Source organism: Spermophilus citellus (assembly GCF_964194105.1).
Source record: "Spermophilus citellus genome assembly, chromosome: 1".
In the NCBI taxonomy this organism is placed as follows: Eukaryota; Metazoa; Chordata; class Mammalia; order Rodentia; family Sciuridae; genus Spermophilus; species Spermophilus citellus.
This window is the reverse complement of record NC_138182.1, coordinates 31,863,139-31,884,057: the sequence shown is the minus strand read 5'-3', so window position 1 is coordinate 31,884,057 and position 20,919 is coordinate 31,863,139. Positions and strand designations below refer to the sequence as shown.

The 20,919-nt window shown below is 34.8% G+C and overlaps 1 protein-coding gene across 6 annotated transcripts in view; it reads right to left on the bottom strand.

The window, feature by feature from the left end:
* NBEA (neurobeachin) overlaps window positions 1-20,919 on the bottom strand; it is a 638,449-nt gene that overhangs the window by 6,738 nt on the left and 610,792 nt on the right. For 2 of the 6 annotated variants that reach the window (XM_081293195.1, XM_081293197.1), the window contains exons 49-55: window positions 16,138-16,236; window positions 15,722-15,811; window positions 13,209-13,401; window positions 11,087-11,158; window positions 9,036-9,191; window positions 8,362-8,532; window positions 364-465 (exon numbers count right to left, since the gene is read on the bottom strand). In XM_081293195.1, the coding sequence (XP_081149321.1) occupies window positions 364-465; window positions 8,362-8,532; window positions 9,036-9,191; window positions 11,087-11,158; window positions 13,209-13,401; window positions 15,722-15,811; window positions 16,138-16,236 (883 nt within the window). The remainder of the gene's footprint in view (window positions 1-363; window positions 466-8,361; window positions 8,533-9,035; window positions 9,192-11,086; window positions 11,159-13,208; window positions 13,402-15,721; window positions 15,812-16,137; window positions 16,237-20,919) is intronic. The other 4 variants (XM_081293196.1, XM_081293198.1, XM_081293199.1 and 1 more) reach the window with 4 other exon arrangements.

The window sequence follows — 20,919 nt, the reverse complement described above, 5'->3', positions numbered from 1 at the left end:
GTAAAGAAAGTGTCCTGCAGAGGACCAAGCCCAAGTCTGATCCTCCTAAGTCCCCCACTGCATCAGGAATAGTTCCCCTTTGTCTTTTAAATGTCCTTTTAAATTGCATCACATGGATATATTGCAATTGAATTTACCAGTGTTACGGTTAGAATGGTGGTCTCCACAAATACCACATAAACTTTTAAACATATTTCATATTAGTACTAGGAAGTGTTAATAATAAAACTAAACAGCTACAAAGAACCTAGGGTTTACATTTGTCTATAAAGAGTCTCCTGGAAGAAATAAATCATAAGTCACAGTTAGCTTGAGAAAACAGTACATTTTCTAAAGATTTAAAATGAAAGAAATGATTCTGACCTTTAGCACCACTAATAACAAGTCCAAGTTCTGCACAGACAGAAACACAGACAACTTCATGGTCATGGCCTGTGAGAACAGCTCTTGGTGCAGGATAGTCACCTGTAAGAAAGCAGCAGCAGTGAGTCATTACAGACAATGGCAAACATAAACAGTTCCACCATAAAACCTAACCTTTCATAAGACAATCACCATTTTATTAAGGACCACAGCCAGTTACTTCACATTTCTGATAAGTTCTTTATCAAAAAATACTGTACCTACTACCTGATCACCAACCTCCAATAGAGGCTATTGAAATGACAGGATACATTAATATATGTGATATGCTTAGGATACTATTACAGTGGTACAGCTATCCTTTTTCTCCTGACTATTGTTGTGAAACAAATATTGTGCCTTGCAAGATATCTACATGTGATATCTCATTTAATTATAGTAACATTCCTATTGGGTTGAGTACTATTATTATCCCTATTTTATACTTTGTAGAGTCAAAGCTTTGAAGGTTATTCAAGTTTCCAAGTTCATATATCTAGCAAGTGTTGAATTTGACCCAGAGCTTTCTAATTCTAAAATCCATGCTCTTACTCAGTGAAAAATTTTTCCTAAAATCTCCATGAAAACAAGCAGAGGTACTTTGCTTTGGGGTGGAGGAGGGAAGAGAGGGAGGGTGAGGAAGGTAGTGACAGAAATAAGAGACAATTATCTTAATTCTGTATCTCACTGGTGCAAACCTAGCTTGAAAGTATTTCATTTTAAATTGCCAGTTTCATCAACCATTATTTTATTCTCCCTGAAAAGAAATGTTGTAACTTGATCTTGTAACTGCAACTCTATAGTTTCTCTGTATTTCTCAATCTAGTGGATATTTTCTTGAGGGTAAGAAGTTCTATGAAAAAATTTGTTTCAAATTTGCATTCTCTGTACAATTCCAAAATAAATAAGTAAATCTAAAAATTGTATATATTCAAGATGTACAATGTGATGTTTTGATGTATGTATTACTATAATAAAAAATTCCTTATGTTTGTTATATACTTTTTAAAATTAGAAAATACATTTTAAAAGGCTTCTGTCTGATTTAGAGAGCTAAGATATTTTATTTTTCATTGTAATTTTCTCAAATTGGGGCTGGGATTGTGGCTCAGAGGTAGAGCGCTCCCCTAGCATGCATGAGACACTGGGTTCGATCCTCAGCACCACATAAACATAAAATAAATATATTGTATCCACCTATAACTAAAAAATAAATACTAAAAAAATTTTCCCAGATCATTTGAATAAATGGTGGAACTTAAATTCCCTTCAAAGATGTCCAACTTCAGCTGGGGAAAAGTAAATAAAATGTTACTTTAGGATTTTTGAGTTGGGAAATTTGCAGCAAGGAAAAAGCATATTTCTGTTCCAGGGCCATATGTCACACACTCCAACAATTCCTTAAAATCTTGGGAATATTCTGTCACTGCCACATCACAATTGATGGATGTAGTTCAGGGTTAAAGGGCTGAGCGCAGAGGGAGGTGCAGGTGAGATCTCCCCTCTCAGGACAACAGTACCACGGCCTTCATCCTGGCTCATTTCCTCAACAGAAGAGCTCTCTGTGAGGGAATGGATATGAATGATAAGGAATAAACACATCTGATTTTAAGATTCCTCATAGGCAAGCATTTGGAAATTCCAAGTATAAAGGGCTTAAAAGAAACAGAATTCATCTCATTTTTATCAAGTCATTTCCAAATTCTTGAAACAGATAAGAAAATAATTAAATAGATATTAAATGCAGCTATTCACAGAGAACTGACAAGGGAGAAATTTTTCAGTGAGATGGTGTATGGCCTTTAGAGAGATGATCAAAGTAAAAGTTACTCATGGTTCTTATTTAAACCTCAGTTGTGGGCTATTAATATTCAGCAAAAGCTTTGATTCTTATGAAACATAGCTAAGCAGGGACAGTGGATTCTCCTAGACCTATGCTTCTTGGTGCCATTCTGCTGGAATTGGAGGACAAACCTCTTAGTGACATATAGCATTCAAATTCTATTTCTGACCTTTCCAACTCATTGCAGAATCATGGTAGAAGCTGTTTTCATTCATTTTATATTTACATAAAATATGACAGATTTTTAATTAAAATTCCAGAATAAGAGATTTAGTTGGTTTCATTGCTATTATGATTTCAAGACTTATTTCAACATGGTATGTTATAAACTTGCTGGGATAACTGAGAATAGTTTCAAAGTCTTCATATCAGAATACTGAGTCCTCAGCCACAGGCTGGGCTACCACAGAGGCCTGGTGCAAGTCCCCAATATACCTGGGCCCACATTCCCCAAGGCCAAAGGGGCCACAATTGAAAACAGTACCTGGGTTGGAAAATGTCAATTGGTCCACATTATGGTTTCCTTTGATTACATACTCAAAGTATTTAATGAAGAACAGAAGATGGATATGCTAAATCTATTTATTAATTCACACTAAATTCCTTTTCCTCTTCTAATGTGACACTGACTACATTTTGCTCTGAGCATCATAGGGACAGCCCAAATCTCATTCCCTGAACTCCTGAACCTGGATCTAGGTCACAATCCATTGCTTATCTTTTTCTCACCTTCCCAAAATAATCAAATTAAATAATGTACCTATTGGTCTGTGCACTGAAGCTACCTGTCACAGAACAAATTAGTCACTCTTGTGTTTTATATTGCTTCCAACCTAGACCAAAGACCTTTCTGGAAGCCTCAGGCCCATAAAAAGAAAGAAAAAGCAGAGACTGAGTGGAAAGAAGGTTGCTTTCCAATGACAAACCTTAAATGTCTCCAATCTGAGACTGAGGGGATGGGACACTGATGGTCCACTGCATCCCTGCCTGGCTAGGATGTTCCATTACATACATGGCTGTGGAACCCACAGAAAGTCCTATGAGGTGAGAATTATACATCTGAATATGTTTCCTGTGATATCCAACAAAAAGACTAAAGGATTAAAATTTATTAAACCCTAGATAACATTCCTTGTTCTGAAGAGTGACACAAACTCATCTATTATGTATAAATATAAATATACTTTGAAAATATCTCTGGGCTAGTTTTTGTCCAGCTCTTATCTCCTATAATACCATTGGCTAGTGGCAGTTGTGGTACTAGGCACAGGACAGTCTTTTAAAAGAAGGCTGGATGTAAACAAAGAGAGGGATGTGATTTGGCAGATGTTTCATGACAGGCTGAGGCTGGTGGGAGCGTCAGCGTCCAGAGCTGAGTCCTATACAATGGGAGCCCAGGGAAGCTACGTGTGCACAGCTGGACGCTTCTTTTCAATTGGCTTCTCATTTCAGAGTCTGCATAATGCTTTTATAGGAGCTAAAAGATCTGTGTTTAAAAGATGGAGTAGAATAGCACATAATAGTGTCTTATACATATTACTCGGTGAATCTTTGTAGATATGATTTGAAAAGAATAGTAAGTCCCCTTTGAAAGTTTCATATTGCTATGATTTAAAAAAATTCATATGTAAATATCATCAAGTTTCCTATAAAGCACTTTATATCTGGTATACACATTTAAATTACATATTTTAAAAGCAGATTGGTTTTGAGCTGAGGTCCCAATGTATTTTCAGTGTCTATTGAAGAGACAACAATGTTAACTTGCTCCTCTTGTGACTATCTTGTTGGAAGCTACAGCATGTAATGAGAAATGTCAAGTCCCAAGATCAATGAAGTTTTGGACTCTAGGGATTCAACAGGAATAGCATTGATCCTTTTAAAGAACACCAGTCAGAGATGGGTTGTAATATATTGCAAAGAGGGGCTCCAGAGGATAAGCGGCCAAGTCCAAGCTACCTACCTGACAAAAAATTCAATCAGCTTTTAGCACAAATTGCCTGCTTGCTCTGCTTTCTTTCATGCAGGAGGCTGCTTCCAATTAAAGTGCGCAAATTAATTTTATCACTTCCAAATTAGTTTTAAGTTTGTGTAAGTCTGTTTCAGATGAAAGCATCTGCCCCTTATATCTTTGCAATTCTGCTATCTAGTTAGGGACCTATTTAAAATTTCAAGATAATTTTCTATATTCAAAGGCACACATTTTAAAAAAACTAGTATCAGTAGTATAAAATACATTAATAAAACAATTATGATTAAACTATATCACATTGTAGGAAGTCTTTGCTTGCTTATTTTATGGTCTGAAACTATGTAATAATTTACTTAAAAATTTAACTGTCTTTGTGATAAATTCATTCAAATGGTAAAAATAATTACAAAAGGCTAATATTTTTGAGATGTCTAAATTAGTCACAACAATATATTTGGCACAATGAATCCACAAATTCTTTCTATATCTACCCCAAAATATCTATGAAAATTACTTATTTTTCCTCTGGAATTAATAGAGCTGTCCATTACAATGTAATAGTGATAATGTAAAAGAAACAAATACATTAAATCCACTTGAATTTATCTTGAGATTTCAGTGACATGCACATAAAGTTAGATGATAAATACTGTCATTTCATGGTGTTATAATTAACAAGGATGATTTGACCTCTCAGCCATACAAAGTGAGTCAATGTCTATTACAAGACCAATCCCTGAATTATAACAGCTTCTAGGATATTATGTTTCTTACTAGGAGTTCCCCTTCAAATCTAGGTTAATACATACAACCTCCAAAACCTAAGGGCATTGTGTCACACACTTTAATATGAAATTAGACATAACTAGTTTTTTGCTTTTGTGTAGCAACACATTATAAGACAGAAAATATATATAGACTGATTCTCTGGCCTATGAATTGGTATTTAGAGTAGATTAAATTGGAGGAGGAAAAACAACATCCTTTTCTTTCATACTGAAAGTTTTATAATGGCAAAAACTATGTATATACAGATTTGACAGTCAAATCAGTGTGTGCTGTTACTGCCTTTAAAAAAAAAAAAAGTGAATTGACCAATATGTATAGTTGCTCTACTCAGACACATATATGCTACTAAAGTGGTTGGTCATTTTAGACAAATAAGTCATAAATCAGTCAATTCAGTCAAATACTAAATCTAATTTATTTTATTTTATTTTACTCTTATGATTATTCTTATGGCAAAAAGCTGAAATCAGCCTTTTTACCTAATCATCAATTTATACCCAAGATGTAGTATGAAGTTCTCTTGGATGGTCAAAGTACTTGTGGTGCAAAATACTATCTGTTAAAATTAATGATTCATGTAACAAATACACACTGTACTCAAAATATCCAAAGAGGAAAAAAAGTTCTGTGATCATCATAATATAGATTCTTAAAATTCCAGATTAGAGACTTTGACCATCCAGTATTTCCAGCTGCTATGAGAGTACTAGGCATACATAGTTGTTTAATACATATTTGTTGCTTGACTCATACTGTAGGTGTTCATCCTGTTTATTACAGAAGAGCATTTCTCCTCTATACTGAGGATAATGGAAGCTATACTACATATCTCCATGTTAAATATTCAATAAAAATTTGACAGGGTAGATTTTATGGAAGTGGTGTAGCTTCATAATGATAAGACTTTTTGACCAAAAAATAAATTCTTATAAAGGCAATACTGAAAAACACATATTGATAATCTCTGTAAACTTCTTAAAGATAATCTTACTCTTTTTCAACACTTGAATAAAACACTATTTTTAACAAATATAATAACCACAATTTTTTTCTTAAGGGTTAATAGAAACACTTTGTATTCACATAGCTTTTGTCCTATGGAACTTCAAACATTTCAAATATTATTGTATTTAACTTTTCTTGCTAACTCATTATCCTAAGCTCCAGTTGACAGTCAACTGTGTTTTGATTAAAAGATCATTAGAAATAAAGTAGTACTGTTAATTACCATAGTTTAACACTTTAAAGTTCTTTATCTAAAATATACTATGTTTGATACCAGATGGAGGCTTTTACTAAATGAATTCCCATTTTGGAAATAACGTTTGTATCACTCTGAGACTCATTTTTAAAGATGTTAATTATACTTAAAGACTAGTCTGCTTTTTTGGAATATTTTTCTAATCATTTTTGTTAATATACATATAAGATGTTACACAGACCTGATGTTTCATTGAATATTTTTAAGTAATGCTACCTTACTATGGAAATAAATAAAATTTAGAAACACATAAAACTACTTTTAAATAAAATGCATGTGATAATGTACCATGTTTGAGAATTAAAGTCATCATCAGTAGGTCAAAGATGACTTAGCAATACCCACACACATGCACACATAGGCACACTAAAATCTGTTTTAAGGGCAAGATTTTAAAATAGTAAATAGGATGCTAACTTACTAGTATTTATAGTAAGATTCTCACTGGCAAACTATTATTTGAACTGGTTAGAAATCAAGCAGCACTGAATACTCCCCCCGCCTCAAATCAATATTGCGTATTCCTTCACAATTTACTTATATGTGAATTGAGACTTAGGTTTAACATACACCTTTTCTCACACTCTTTGCCAAGAGATATATATTACTTCACAATATGCTTTCAATTTCTTCATCCACTGTTCTTCATCCCTAGCTATGGGCAGTAAGAATAAAACTTCACATATCATTTGGTCACCTAGTATAATCTTCCAGTAATTTCTTAATTGCATATATTTGCATATTCTCTCCTGTACTATGACAGAGTCTTTGTTCCCGTCCATCAAAAATCATCTACTATTTTTGCAGTATTCCTGTCAAATTACGTATGAGTTAAGAGAAGGAGTGAGACTTGAATGGCAGATGTTCCATTCCTTTCCTTCCCCAGTTATCTCATAAGGGTGGCAGCTCAAGCCATAAAGCTCTAACATGGCATCTTGTAGATTTCTTATCTACTCTTGGAGTGTTTCAGTTGCAGATACACAGGATTCCTAGGAAACTCTTATGTCTTTTGTCATAGATATTCCCTATTCTCATGAGTGCTGTTTTGTTGTGACTGATGTATGAATTACAATTTGAATAATCTTGCTATACGTACTTTCCATTCTTGACACTTCACAGAAACCACATACATTTGAACTATTTTACAGAAAACACATACATTTGAACTATTGAAAACTTGGTAATTAAAGAGCAGTAATTATTTCTGGGTAATCTAGCTCTTCTATCATTTAACAATATTTACCGGAGGAGCTCCAGTGGCATTCTCCACTAGCATGTGGTACTTATAAGCCAGTACTTACTGGAAACCTCTTATGTATGTCACTATGCCAGGACCTTGAAACACCCGTGACCTACTTCAGTGTTTCTTCAGGACAACAGTGCCAAGGACTAAGTCCTACTTTTACATAAACAAAACGTTCTGTGGGAAAATAAGTTTGAGAAACTGTGGGTTAAACAAAAATCAACAGAGATATTTGTGTAAGACTTTCAAAGCTTACACAGAGAGTTAGAGTCCATGCAGTGCTTCCCCAGTTGTTTTACTAGGGAGTCTTCTTTTCCTACAGGACTTCTTAGAGTGCACTGATGTATAAAAACTACTTGAGCATCCCAAGGAGTTAGCAGTCTTACTCAGTTTTTGCATCCCCAGCACCTAATCTGAGAGGTTATTCAATGACTATTTGTAAATGAAAAAAAGGAGAAATTTTTTGTACTACATAGTAGAAAGTAGTAAATTCACTGAGAGAGGCACAAATAAAACCTTAGGAAAATCCAGAGAACGGATAGATTATATTCAGCTGAGTAAAATTATGAGGCTTGCTGAACCAGATGAAGCTTCTGAAGTGTGTGGATGCCTGGACACTGTGGATGACAGACAAACAGGTCAGAGGGAGGGAATCTGGGGTCCCAGGCTCAAAGCATTAGTGTTTGTTTATACTCTGAACATAGCTACATTCCGATGAGATGAAGATTTCTGCCACTTAAATTTTCACATTTTAAAATCCTTACAGTCTCAGGAAAACCTATTAGGAACATCAAAAATGCAAAATACATTTAAGTTATAAACTGACAGAATAATTCTAGATAAATACTCACTGCTATTGGGGTTGTCTCCTATGATATGGTGCCGCCCACTCCAGTACCAGAGAAGCAAGGTGGCATCCCGAGATCCAGACACGATGTAGCAATCCCCTCCAATGTACGACTCTGACCGGGCCAGACATGTTACCACATCCCAGTGGCCAAATACAATCTGAGTCAATTTCCCTGCAGTACAGAAATGACAGGTTTCCTTAATTACTCTTTTTATTTAGATGGTAACAGCTTAGCTTTATTTCACTAAATCTGTGTGAAGTGAATCTATAGACCCTTTGAATTTAGTTACAATTCCTATTTCTGAGAACTGATACAAGAATGTTACTTGGAATTTTTAATAAAAGATTTTAAAAGATAACAATCACATTATTTTTCTCTTCATAATTTGAACTAGACTAAAGGGAGTTTTAAGATCATTCACTGGATATGAACTTGGAGGAGAAAACAATCACATTTGTCATACAAATTCAGGGATCATGCTAAAGTTCAGAAATGGATGGTGTTAAAATTAGTTACTTAGCTTCTAATGTGAATATCTAATTTGAATCCTGACCACTGACTCAAATCTGGCAAATGATGGAAATGCCTATAATATTTAGTATAATTTCATGTAAGCTCTGATTTGTAGCAATAGTTATTTTAAAGAGAACAAACTATTTCATAGTCAAGATTACCTGTTTCTGTAGAATAAACTCTGAAGCTTTTATCCCAGAATCCACAGATAAGAATATATCGATTATCTGCAGTGACCACGAAACAATGTGCATTGATTTGTATACTCTGGTCCACGAGGTCTGTGATCTGTCGTTTGTTCACACCAGAGTTATTGGCTAAAAATAAATAGAATTTAAAGAAGGATTTCAAAGAATTTCACCAAGCACTCAAAGGGGACAAAAATAATTTTATCCTTATTTATCTAGAAATAGATTTTTAAAACTACAATATTATTATGATTCTGATATTTTCTCTTGAGGAATATAAATTTCCTTAGTAGCAGGGATTATTTAGGAAACACATATATATATTTAAAAACTATCCCAGAAACGTTCGTTCTTCCTCCACTGATAAAAAAGAAGAGTATGAAGAAATCAATACAATGAAGTTAAGACATAATAAAAATATTTAAATGTATTTAGTTCTCTAGATGGTTGGTGTGCACAAGCTCATTAGTGTCCAATGAGAACCAAATGAAGGATAAATATGATATGAAGTATGCTATACAAGAAAAAATATCCTAACATTTGCCAATCTGTCATTTTCTGATGGCATTTACAATTCATGTGGAGAGAAGAAGGTAGAGATCTGAGGAAGGGATTTTGTTGTGTGGGAAGCCCCACAGGGAGCTTTAGGTCATCAGCTTTAAAGACCTGGATTGTCAACAAACAGAAGGCCTTTCCAGAATGGGCTGGCAGGGAGGAGAGGAATAAAAAAAGATGGGAGAGAGATGGGGGAGGAAAGAGACAGGCAAAGATTCAGTGTACAGCACTGGGATTGAATCTGAATAAAGTCAGGAACTCAGAGACACATCTGATTTCCCCAGTGCCTGTCTGGATGCCAGCCTGTCCCCTACGCTAGGCCATCCTTTCAGGAGAAATCCCCAAGCTGAATTCTTAAACAGAAAATGCAGATGTAGAAGGTCACCACCACCACCACTCTCTAACACCAATTAAATCTAAAAGTGCCACTATTTGTAGATATCTACTAATGCTATAAAAATAATTACTAGGGAAAGAAGAACTATATTTATAAAAAAGGCAATAAAGGAAAAGCAAACCAAAGGTCCTGGGTTGCTGCAAAACTATCTAATTGGTTCTAGAAAAATTAGAATAGAGTTATTAAATTTTCTATGGTTACACACTAGCTATATAATTCATTGTCAATGTCTGTTCCTCTGCTGGACAGAGGAATAGATAGCTAGACTCTAAAGATACTCCTAGTCCTGAACCTTGTGTCCTTTCCAAGACACATAAAAGCCATTTTATATGGAGTTATATGTTATGAATAGAAATGGCCATAGTCTCTTAGTTCAAAGATGAAAACTGAATTACTATAAGAATAAAACACAATAAATTGTATATAGCTCAATAATTTTTCAAAATATTTTTAGTTCTTTTTCTTATTTTAATTTTCTGAATAATTTCGGATAGGCAGAATAAACATTATTATAAACCATCTCAGAGATATGAAACTGAGAGTCCTAGAAAGATTAAAGGCATGCTCGGGATTATATGGCTGGTATGTGTATGTAATTATTTGAAAATATTTTCAAAATCTGCCACAAGCACTATAGCTCATGAGTTTGCAATTCATATGAAATATTTAAAAAATGTTTAGCACTATTCAATAGAGATTTCTAGAAAATGTGTTCTTCAGTATTAGTTTCCATTAACAATCTCTGCAAATCTTTATATTTTAAATAATGTATAATTTTTAAGAATACTTTAGGCTGAAACAAAGGACAATCTATAATTATTTGCTTTGTTTATAATCAACTTAAATGACCTGTTCTTATAATAACAAGAAAATGTCATAAAAATTGCTTTAGTACCAAGGTTTTAAATGGTATGTTATGATTTATACATCTCCTTGACAGTAATAGGATGCTATGTGACCATTAATTTTGTAGCAGAAAAAATATTTTTAACCATCTTTTTTTTTTGAAAAATAATCATGTAAAAATACGTGGACAGTATCCATGAAAATTTATTTTTGTTTGTTAGCTTACCAATTAATGGGTCCATTTCAATGGGAAGATGATGGGCTTGATCCAAGGAGTAACCCGGTGCTCCTCTGAGGCCTAACGGTTTAAAAAGAAAGAAAAAACCATCATGAAATTATCAGAAAGAATTTCCTAACAAGCTGTGTTATATCATGATTACACAAAATACATATTTGTTTAAAAATTGTGGTAAGTTATTTTAATAATGATTCAGACATATTGTGTGACTTTGTAGGTAGTCCTAAAAAACTCACCTATAATATGGATAAAGCTGTACAGACTGATAAGAAAAAGCTGGATACCCAGAGAAACCAACTGAAATGCCCTTCAGTAGATGAATGGATAAAGAAAAGTTGGTATATATACACAATGGAATAGTATTTAGCATTAAAACATAATAAAACCATGGCATTTGCAGATAAATGGATGGAGCTGGAGAATATAATGCTAAGTGAAATTAGCCAATCCCCAAAAACCAAAAGCCAAATGACTTCTCTGATTTAAGGATGCTGATTCATAATATGCTACAGAGGGTGGGAATGGGAGGATTAAATGAACTCTAGATAGGGCAAAGGGGAAAAGAGGAGAGAGGGGAAGGGAGGGGGCACAGAGGTAGGAAAGATGGTGGAATGCGATGGTCATCATTACCCTAAGTACATGTATGAAGAAGACACGAAGGATGTAACTCTACTTTGTGTACAACCAAAGATATGAAAAATTGTGCTCTATATGTGTAATATGAATTGTAAGATAAATTGTCATATATAACAAATAAAAATTAAAAAATTATAATTAAAAAATACAGAAAAAAAACAAAAAACAAGAAACAGGATCATGATGCTTCTTGAATCTATCAGAAAGCCAGGGTTACCAGGCAACCAAAGTCTGCTCTCAGAGAAAAGACCATGCTACCAATCTGGATGATGTGAGCATGGGTTCCCTGGGATAGGGTAGGGTGGAAGCCGGGGCTTCCACCCAAGGGAACCCTCTTTTAACATATGATTGTTGAAGGTATGAAATACCATACCTAAAATCTTAATATCACTAAAAGTTACTTTTGGAGGATTAACATTTGGGCTTGATTGAGTTTATTAGTTACATTTTTTCAAATGATTACAGACAGTACCTAAGAACAATTTAAAAAATCATACTTTATATTTTTCCCTTTATACAAAATACTTCTATAGGCTAAGGCTCCTGTGAATAATGAAGTCATACTTTTTTTTTTTCTTTCAGATGTTTGCTGCATACTTCTGACTGAATGGCAGTTGTGCTACCCCATGTTGTTAATGTCATCAATAACCATAAAATAGGTATACTTTCAAACTCTTCACAGATAAAGGTACCGTGTAAATCACTGTATTTTTCAGAGCAAAGTAGAAGTCAGCAGGCTAGAAAGAGTCAGGCTAACTCAGCAGGGCTCATCTGCTCAGGTCTGGAAACAGTGGGAGTCCTGTGGCTTCCAGGGAGATCTTAAGTGGTAAACTGGGCCAACTAAATCATTTGGTCATATCTACTTCTGCCCAGGTTAAATACATATCAACATGTCTATATTTTTGTGACAGCATTTTATCCTTGAAGATGTACTGGGTAGAACATTTAGGAAGGAATATGGGGTAAACATGTGAAATAACTGAATTATTTAAAGTCTTTTTTCAAAAACTTTTAAGTTCCACAAGGATAGAGATGGTGTTTGTCTTGTTCATTGCTATATCCCAAGTGCTATATGCAAAATGGCCATTCAAATATTTGCTAAATAAATTTATGACACTGAAGAAAGAGGACTTGAAGCTAGTATTTGGAAAATCCAAATTCAAACTCACTTTTGTTTAAAATGGCATAAAGTGGAAGTGTGGGAAGTCAGTGATAGAATAGGGAGAGGAAGGATCTGAATTATTTGTAAAACTGCTTCAGTTTATCAAAGATGTATTTAGCATTTAACCACACACCATGGACCTCTATATATAAACACTAAAATACAGTGAAGATGACAGACCAGAGTCATTTAGCTGGGCTTGATGATGATACACTGGGCTGTTTCTTGTGGATTATCTGCCAAGGAGAGCTACCTCCAGAACACCTCTCTTACCTTAACTCTTCAGTGAATGCCTTGCTTAGGACCACATACCTACTGTGTTGTGCCATCTATTGACTGCAAATAGACGGCTGCAGGTCACTGTTACCACTGCAGGGATGGTCAGGTGGGGTAGGGTGTTGGCAGCCACGTGAGTTACTGGAGAATTTGATGGAAACTTCAGCACCATTATCACATCCTGTTGCATTTGATCTTTAAACATGAGGGGGCTCTGTGGAAGGAAACACTGTTGAGTAGAAAGGGAAGAGAACAGAAGGAAACAAAAGGGATAACAAGGTTAGTGGAAGGTGCGGGGAGGAGGAGGTTATAACAGATAAGGCTAGCATGAGCACATGCAGGGAGATCCGAGCCATCTGAACCGTGCTACTGGCCAAAGTCTGTCCAAACAGAGCAGCTTTCACTTGAGGATGGCACAGAGAGAAGACAGCAGGCACTCTGACATCACTGATACAGGATGCCGGAAGATTAACAATTAGTCTCAATTTGGATGTAGCCAGACTACCATGTCAAGAGTTAGCTCACAGACACAGCCACAAGATGGAACCTAATTGTTCAGAACAGTTGAAAAATCAGTTTGATGGAAAAATTTGTCAATCAGTGACTGATATTGTTATATGAAATACAAAGTGAATTGATTGATATCTTCATTTCTATCTGGCTGATCTGAGGTCCCAGCTACAGTCTAAATAATTAAAATATATAATGGTCTCCATAAAGCAGCCAGAGGGCTCCCCTGTCAGTGTTTTCACACACATTTCTGCTCTGGCACCGATTGCCTGCCTCCTTTCTCCCTTCTAGATTGGGAGTTTACTGAGAGGCTATGCTTTTACTTCTTTTTTTCTCTTTTTAACCTTTGTTTTTCAAAACAACTAGTACATGACCTGATAGAAAGTAGATACTATAAGTACCAGAAAACACTATAAATAGTATTATATAGAAAACACAAAATAAGAATGCTGGAAAGAATCATGATTTAGCTTCCATACATGTTTTATAATTGTTTCCTCTATATATGAATCCTCTGATGACAATAACTTAGAAAGCTTAGATCTTTCTTTTTAAAAAGTTCCATGCCAATTTAGTCTCTAACAATTTCCCCAAGGAAAGTAATAAATTCTGACTGGGCATTCCTCCAGGATAACTATTATTATTATTATTATTATTATTAAAACTAAGGAGGAAATAAAAATTCTTCTGCCAAACCATTTCATAAAATAAAGTGTTACAGATATTCTCCTGGACAGTTTATTAAAAATGCCTCATCTGGAAGCTCCAGGCTCCAAGGTCACATCTCCACGTCTATACTGGGGCTGAGAGTTAAGCCTGTGCTTGGTGCAAACAGAAGGGCCAACTGCAGTGAAAAGAGTTCATTACTGACTAACCAAGGCAGCTGGAACTGTTTGGCTGAACTAATGCTGACAGTTATCTGCCACTGCACCTCCAATGCTTACATCATATCTGATACACAGAAGGCTCAATAAAAATTTGTTAAATAATTGATAATTTGCTAAACAAATGAAAGGAATGAATGATTCTTTAATCACAAATAACAACTTATATTTACAAATATATGTATACACACACACACACACACACATATACACGCACACACACACACACAACTATATCCAGAACACATCACTCCAAAATGAGGGTACTTATGTCTTGATGATGGACTAGCAAAATTGATGAACTGTAATTCATTTTGGAAACATTTTTTTTGCCTCAGGCATTTTTTTGCCAAAAAAATGGTGAAAAATTAGTTTAAAATACATTCTAAGAGTACATTCTAAGAAAATTTTTACCTTCTTCAAAATCAGCTAAAGAGGGAAATATTTACTAAATTCTGATAAACTGAAAAGGGACAGTTGTTACGAAAATGGACTTTTAAAATATGATTAAAATGAAAAGATAGGAAGTTTTCCATTGTGAAGTGGGCATAAAGGTTCAATATTAGTGTATGGCAAGGATATTGGCTAGCGTTCATTAGGAACTAAAGAATCTAAATACTTTGCCTGAGTCATCTACTAGTGAGTGATGGGTCTGGCACAAGTGTGGTTCCGGGGCCCTTAAATTCTCACTCCCTCTGTTCAACAGCCTCTCTGCAGTAGCCATAAATTAACCCTGTATTTCTTTCCCTTTTGTAAAATGAACATTCTCCTTACCTCACCCAGTCATCCAAAATTAAATTTGGCAATATCATATTGTGTTTATATTTTCACTGTAATTTACAAATGTAATTTAATTTTGGTGCCAGCATGTGTCTGTATGCCTGTATGTGCATGAATGAGTTTATGCAGAGGCATACACAGAGAAGATAGCTAATTTTTATATTTTATTTCTAAAATGGGGCTAGCTTAATTAGTGGGATTCAAAACTAAGAATCATACTCCCATCTCTTTCTCCCTGGCGTACCAATATGTACTTATGCTGAAGAGTTAACCAGTAGCAAATTGAGAAGCCTTTAAAAATCAATGTTTTATTTGCTCTATACCCAGGTACAAAAGAAAGAAAGAAAAAAAAACCTCAACATGCTGATGTCTTACCAGGTGCATGGCAGAACTCCGAGGCGGATGTGGCTCAATAAGCAACTGAGATGGCGTCTGTCCAAAGTTCTGTATCTGTGCCTCCATGGCCTGCAGGGCAAGGAGGGTGATTGTCATAATCAATATGCATCAAAGAGAGAGGTCAACACACTCTTTGACAATGCAAGTGTATCCCAAGTCAGCCATGAAAAAAGTCCAGAAAATTCACCGGGTGCTCTTTTCTCAGGGTGCAGAATCATCCAAGTGTTAGTATTTTGTAGACAAGCTTTGCTTCTTCTTCCAAACATGCTTCAGTTAACCACATCACTATTCTTATTACCAGAAGCTGGGGTTAAATGTGGAAAGGCTAACCTGTGAGTTCATGCATGCAGCTAGAGACCAAATAATACTTCAAATATTAAATACACCACATATACCTTAATAAAGTCCTTTGTAAGGAGGAATGTATGAGGATCTCTAATAAAATAAGTTTCTGGAATCTTAACAGGAAAAAGAATGAGACACAAAGTCCACCACTGATATAAAATAAAAATCAGAAAATCAGACATTCTAATCAATTCAGAGGGCAAACAGTACAAAGAACACTACAAATTTTGTATAATAATTTAATATGGCAAACTTTTCCTTAAAATATATTTTAGCTTTCTAGGCTATTTTAGGAGGAATTATGAAATGACTCATATGTATGAGTCATTTCTTTCACATTTTTTTTTTCTGAAACTTTATTAGAACTCACCCAAAAGGAAAAGAATTCTTTGGATATCCTGAGCTATATATTTCATTAAGGCCTATTCAAATGGAAATATTAATGTGGTTTTATGGTTTCCAATAAATTAAAATAATTTAGACAGAAAATTGTCTGGCCATACAATATACCTTTTGGTGTGTATGCCAGAGGTAATCTTACAGGAGACTTAAGTAGTCTATAAATGAATTCTATAGGCAAAATATTTCAACATACTAAGCCAGACTATGAAATATTTTTACTGAAATATTGTAAGTATGTAATTTAAGTCAACAGGGGAGAAGCACAAAATTTACTGTGATCATTACTCTGTTACTATGCTAATTTTCCCCCCTAAAATTGTGTGCAATTTTGTTGCACATAAAAGTGAAATAGGGAAACCATTGCTGAGTTCTTGAAGGAGCGCAGGTAAGTTGGTAGATGGCTCTTGACACAGCTACACCACTAATCACATTGCTATCTACAATTCTCATTTATAAAGTACTTAAATTTAACACTCTGTCTTCCTAGACTGCATTTCAAGAAAATGTTTATCAATAAAAATGTGAAATTTCAAATTTATTAGCAATATTAAACATGAATGCATCATTATCCACCATATTTTAACAATCGCATAAATGGGGTTTTGGTCCTTTTATTTGCAGGGGCTATGGGATGAATTATTAAATCTCTTTAAGTGCTGTCCAATTTTAATGTATACATTTATTTGCATGGTGTCCACTCATATGCAAAGTGTGGCTATTTAACTAAATTGTATTCGCATAGATACCATCATACTTTGTCTCCCCACTGTAAGATTTATGATTATAAAAGAGGGAAAAGGCCATTTCTGGTTTGGTTCACATTATTAACAATAAACTCTTGAGAATTATTTTGGAAAAAAAAAGAGCAGTAATTTTATTGTTAAAGCTGCCCTGGTTAGCAAATATCCAATATCCAGCTTCATGTATCACATGTGGCTGAAATCTCTCTAACAATAGGTACTTTTGCCTGTGTTTTTACTCCTCCAAGAAAAAGAGCCCCATAGGGTCAAGAAGCTGGGGGTAAAATTAAACACCGCTAATCTCTAGATTAATGCCTTGATCTTAGGTAGATCACTTAAGGAATGAATCAGCAAAATGCTTCACTTGACTTCAATTTTGTTTATTTTTGTAATTTTGGAAATATTATGAAAGTGACATAATTTTCAGAAATTTTCTGTATAGATCTCTTGTTAGTAGGTTCCACCTCTGATCTTTGGATTGTAGCACAGCACAAATGCACACATATATAAATGATTCCCAGATGGCATCAGAAGATGGGATTGATTGCATCTTTTTATTATGACAGTTTATTCCTACATTGACCATTTCTTTCTTTTGAATCCGTCTTCCTTGTGTTCTAACATCATATACCTTCATGACCCAAAGAATCTTACTCCAATATCTACCTTTTAGCTATCTTGTAATCCTGCCTTTTAGTAATTCCTTGCCCCCTGACTTAACAATATACAAATCTTTCTGATGCTAGTAAAGTGTGTTGTCTCTTCTTGTTACTGACGTTTGGATGGGAAATGAGTACCTATGGACTTTTTTTTCGCCTGCTCTCTGCATCCTGTTTCTGTCCCCCTTTTTAAGAGAGTCCTTCCTTGTGGGGAGGTAGGTTCTGTGATGGGGAGAGTTGCCCACTGAGATACAGGGCATTCTGTAGCACATGAATCTCAATAATTAAGGACAATTAAGTCCTTTTGCTGAGAGCTACTTCCTCCTCTAATGCTGACCTTGGGTAAAGATCTCAATCCTTTGCTTCCCAGACTCTGCACAACACAGTGAATGCCCTCCATGTTCTCACAGCACATTCTCACCCTTTATTATGGCATTTAACATTACAATTAGCACGTGTGTCTCCTCTCTCAGACTGTGAATCTCTGCAGGTCAGAAGTATGGCTTAGTCCTAAAAGAGGCTCAAATTATTTGCTAAATATAGAAGTGAGGCAATAGCAGAGCATTTGTGCCAAACTGAAAGTCATTCAAGAAAAAAAAAAAGTGTACAGATGCCAGAATTAGAGCAAGCTTCAAAGTCCTTTACTTATGCAAATGAATGTCACAAAAAATATTGACAGTCATTTGTTGAATGCTTACCCTGTGTCAAGAGATACACATTCATACACCAGACTGCCCTCAGGAAGTTTGCAACCCCAGAAGGAAAGATGTGCCTATCAGTGTACATGGCAGGTACAAGGACTGTGCTGAAGCCAAGCCCAGACTGCTCTGAGTAGGCTCTTAGGAAAGGGACTTCCAGAAAAAGGACATGGAATGAGTTTGGAGATTAAATAGGAATTAGCTAGTCAGCAGCATGAAAATCAATTTGAAATATTGAATTGTTCCATTAATAATTTCCAAATCAATACATCAAATTAAAATGCTACTTGGAGCAATTATTAGAAATTCTTTCTGTATTATCAAAAGTGATATTTTAAAAATTTCGTAAATTATAATTTCTTCCTCTATGTTCTGCATGTATCAGAGAGATTCAATATCACCTTTATTCATAAAACATATTTATTGAGCATCTGCTACACAGCAGGTAGCATTGTAGATATTTGTAATACTCATCAAACAAAACAGAAAAGTGAGTCCTGCCTTCACAGAGTTTACCTTCCAAATGAAGTCACACACTGGCATCCATGAGCTAGAGAGATCACGGACAGGATTTCTATTTGAGTCAACATTTACAGTTTAAGAGATTTCATACAATAAATTGGATTTTTTACACTTTTCTCCCCAAATTAGAAGATCTGGCAATATCATATCAGTGTTCCTGCACAGCAAAACTACCCGGTGCTAAGGCACAGCTGCCCTTTTGTAAGGCCCATCACTCCCTGGACCCATGCATGGACTGCTGGTTGGCCTATTTCACTTGCTTATTCTCTGTCTGGTTGTTACAAACTATGGAGTGTGTGAATCCTTTTGAAATCTAATAACTATGTGTGTTCATGAGCCTGCATAAAGTATATGGCAAAAACCTGAAAATCCGTCTATCAGACTTTACAGAATCCAAGATGTTACTCAATACTACCCCTATTATGTACATCATTATTGTACATACCATTAAGAAGTAGGAAATGCTCCAATTAAACCATGATACATCACTGATTGATAAACAAATTGCATTGGGAGTGTTGAGGTATGAAAATGATGTGCATCTCAGAATCAAGGAAGTATAGGAAATTTGCACATATAATAAATAGTGATAAAGCTTACATCTCATACAAATCTACCATGTATATACGCTCACAAACTAGAATTTTCAAAACCAATGGCTGCCAAACCTTCCATATTTTACAAATATGAAATACCACGTAATCATTGGTGAACAACCCTTTTTGTAGAATAACATGAAAATATGGATTGGCTTATACTTAAATAACAACATTGTTTCTTAGGCCTTTGTAATCACTGAATTTGGTATTTTGGACTTAAGCTTCCTTTGTGCATCAGTTACAAGTTTCTTATTAAAGGTTTAGGACTGATAAAGTACATAGAATATACTAATCTTAAGTAGCTGAATGAGCATGTGTGCATGTGTATGTGCATGTGCAGACCTTTGTCTTCCCTTTTGGAGACAGAGCACTTTGGAATGGAACTGGAAGTCTCCTTACCCTGACTGGGTGGTGGTAGCAGGAGAGTATACATTTGTACAGATAACACTGTGCCCCTCCCAAACCAATTATTCCCATTCCACATCCCTGTTAAGCTAATCATTATTTTAATATTTATCACCATTGATGTTTTTTTTTCTTGAATTTCTGATAAATGGAATCACACAGTACATATTTTCTTTGCCTTTTTTTTTGATCAGTATTATGTCTCTGAGATTCATTCTTTTTATTTGTGTATATCAATGGTGTGTTTTAAAATGTTGTACAGCATTCCATTGTTTTAGTCTAACACAATTAATAAATTCTCCTGTTGAGGGATATTTGGATTGTTAGTAGTTTCAGGTTATTATGAATAAAGTTGTTTAGAAAATTCTTACATGTGTCTCTTGATGGCAGTAATTGGACTTTTCTGTGGGGTGTATACCTAGAAATAGGTTTGCTGAGTAATGTGGTAGGAATGTATTTAGTTTTACTGCTCAATTGATACCCCAAATGGTTGTACTGATTTTAGTGTATTTATTTCCAGTGTTCATGAACCTATCATGTCATCGTCAAACCTGTAATAAAACCTAATTATTTAGATCATGTCCAAACTCAATTGTGTCTTATGAACAGTATGAAGAAAACCATGTTAGTCCTTCACAAAGAATTGTTTAGAGAGGCATAAACATTTAAGTTAGTTTCTTTAAAGTTTAAATTTTAATTGTTATATGAATCCTTATTCTTATAGAAATTGTTTTATTGAATATTTATTGATCAGTCTTCATGTTCTCAGCATTTATTTTTCTCCCAGCTAAGACCCATAAAGAAATA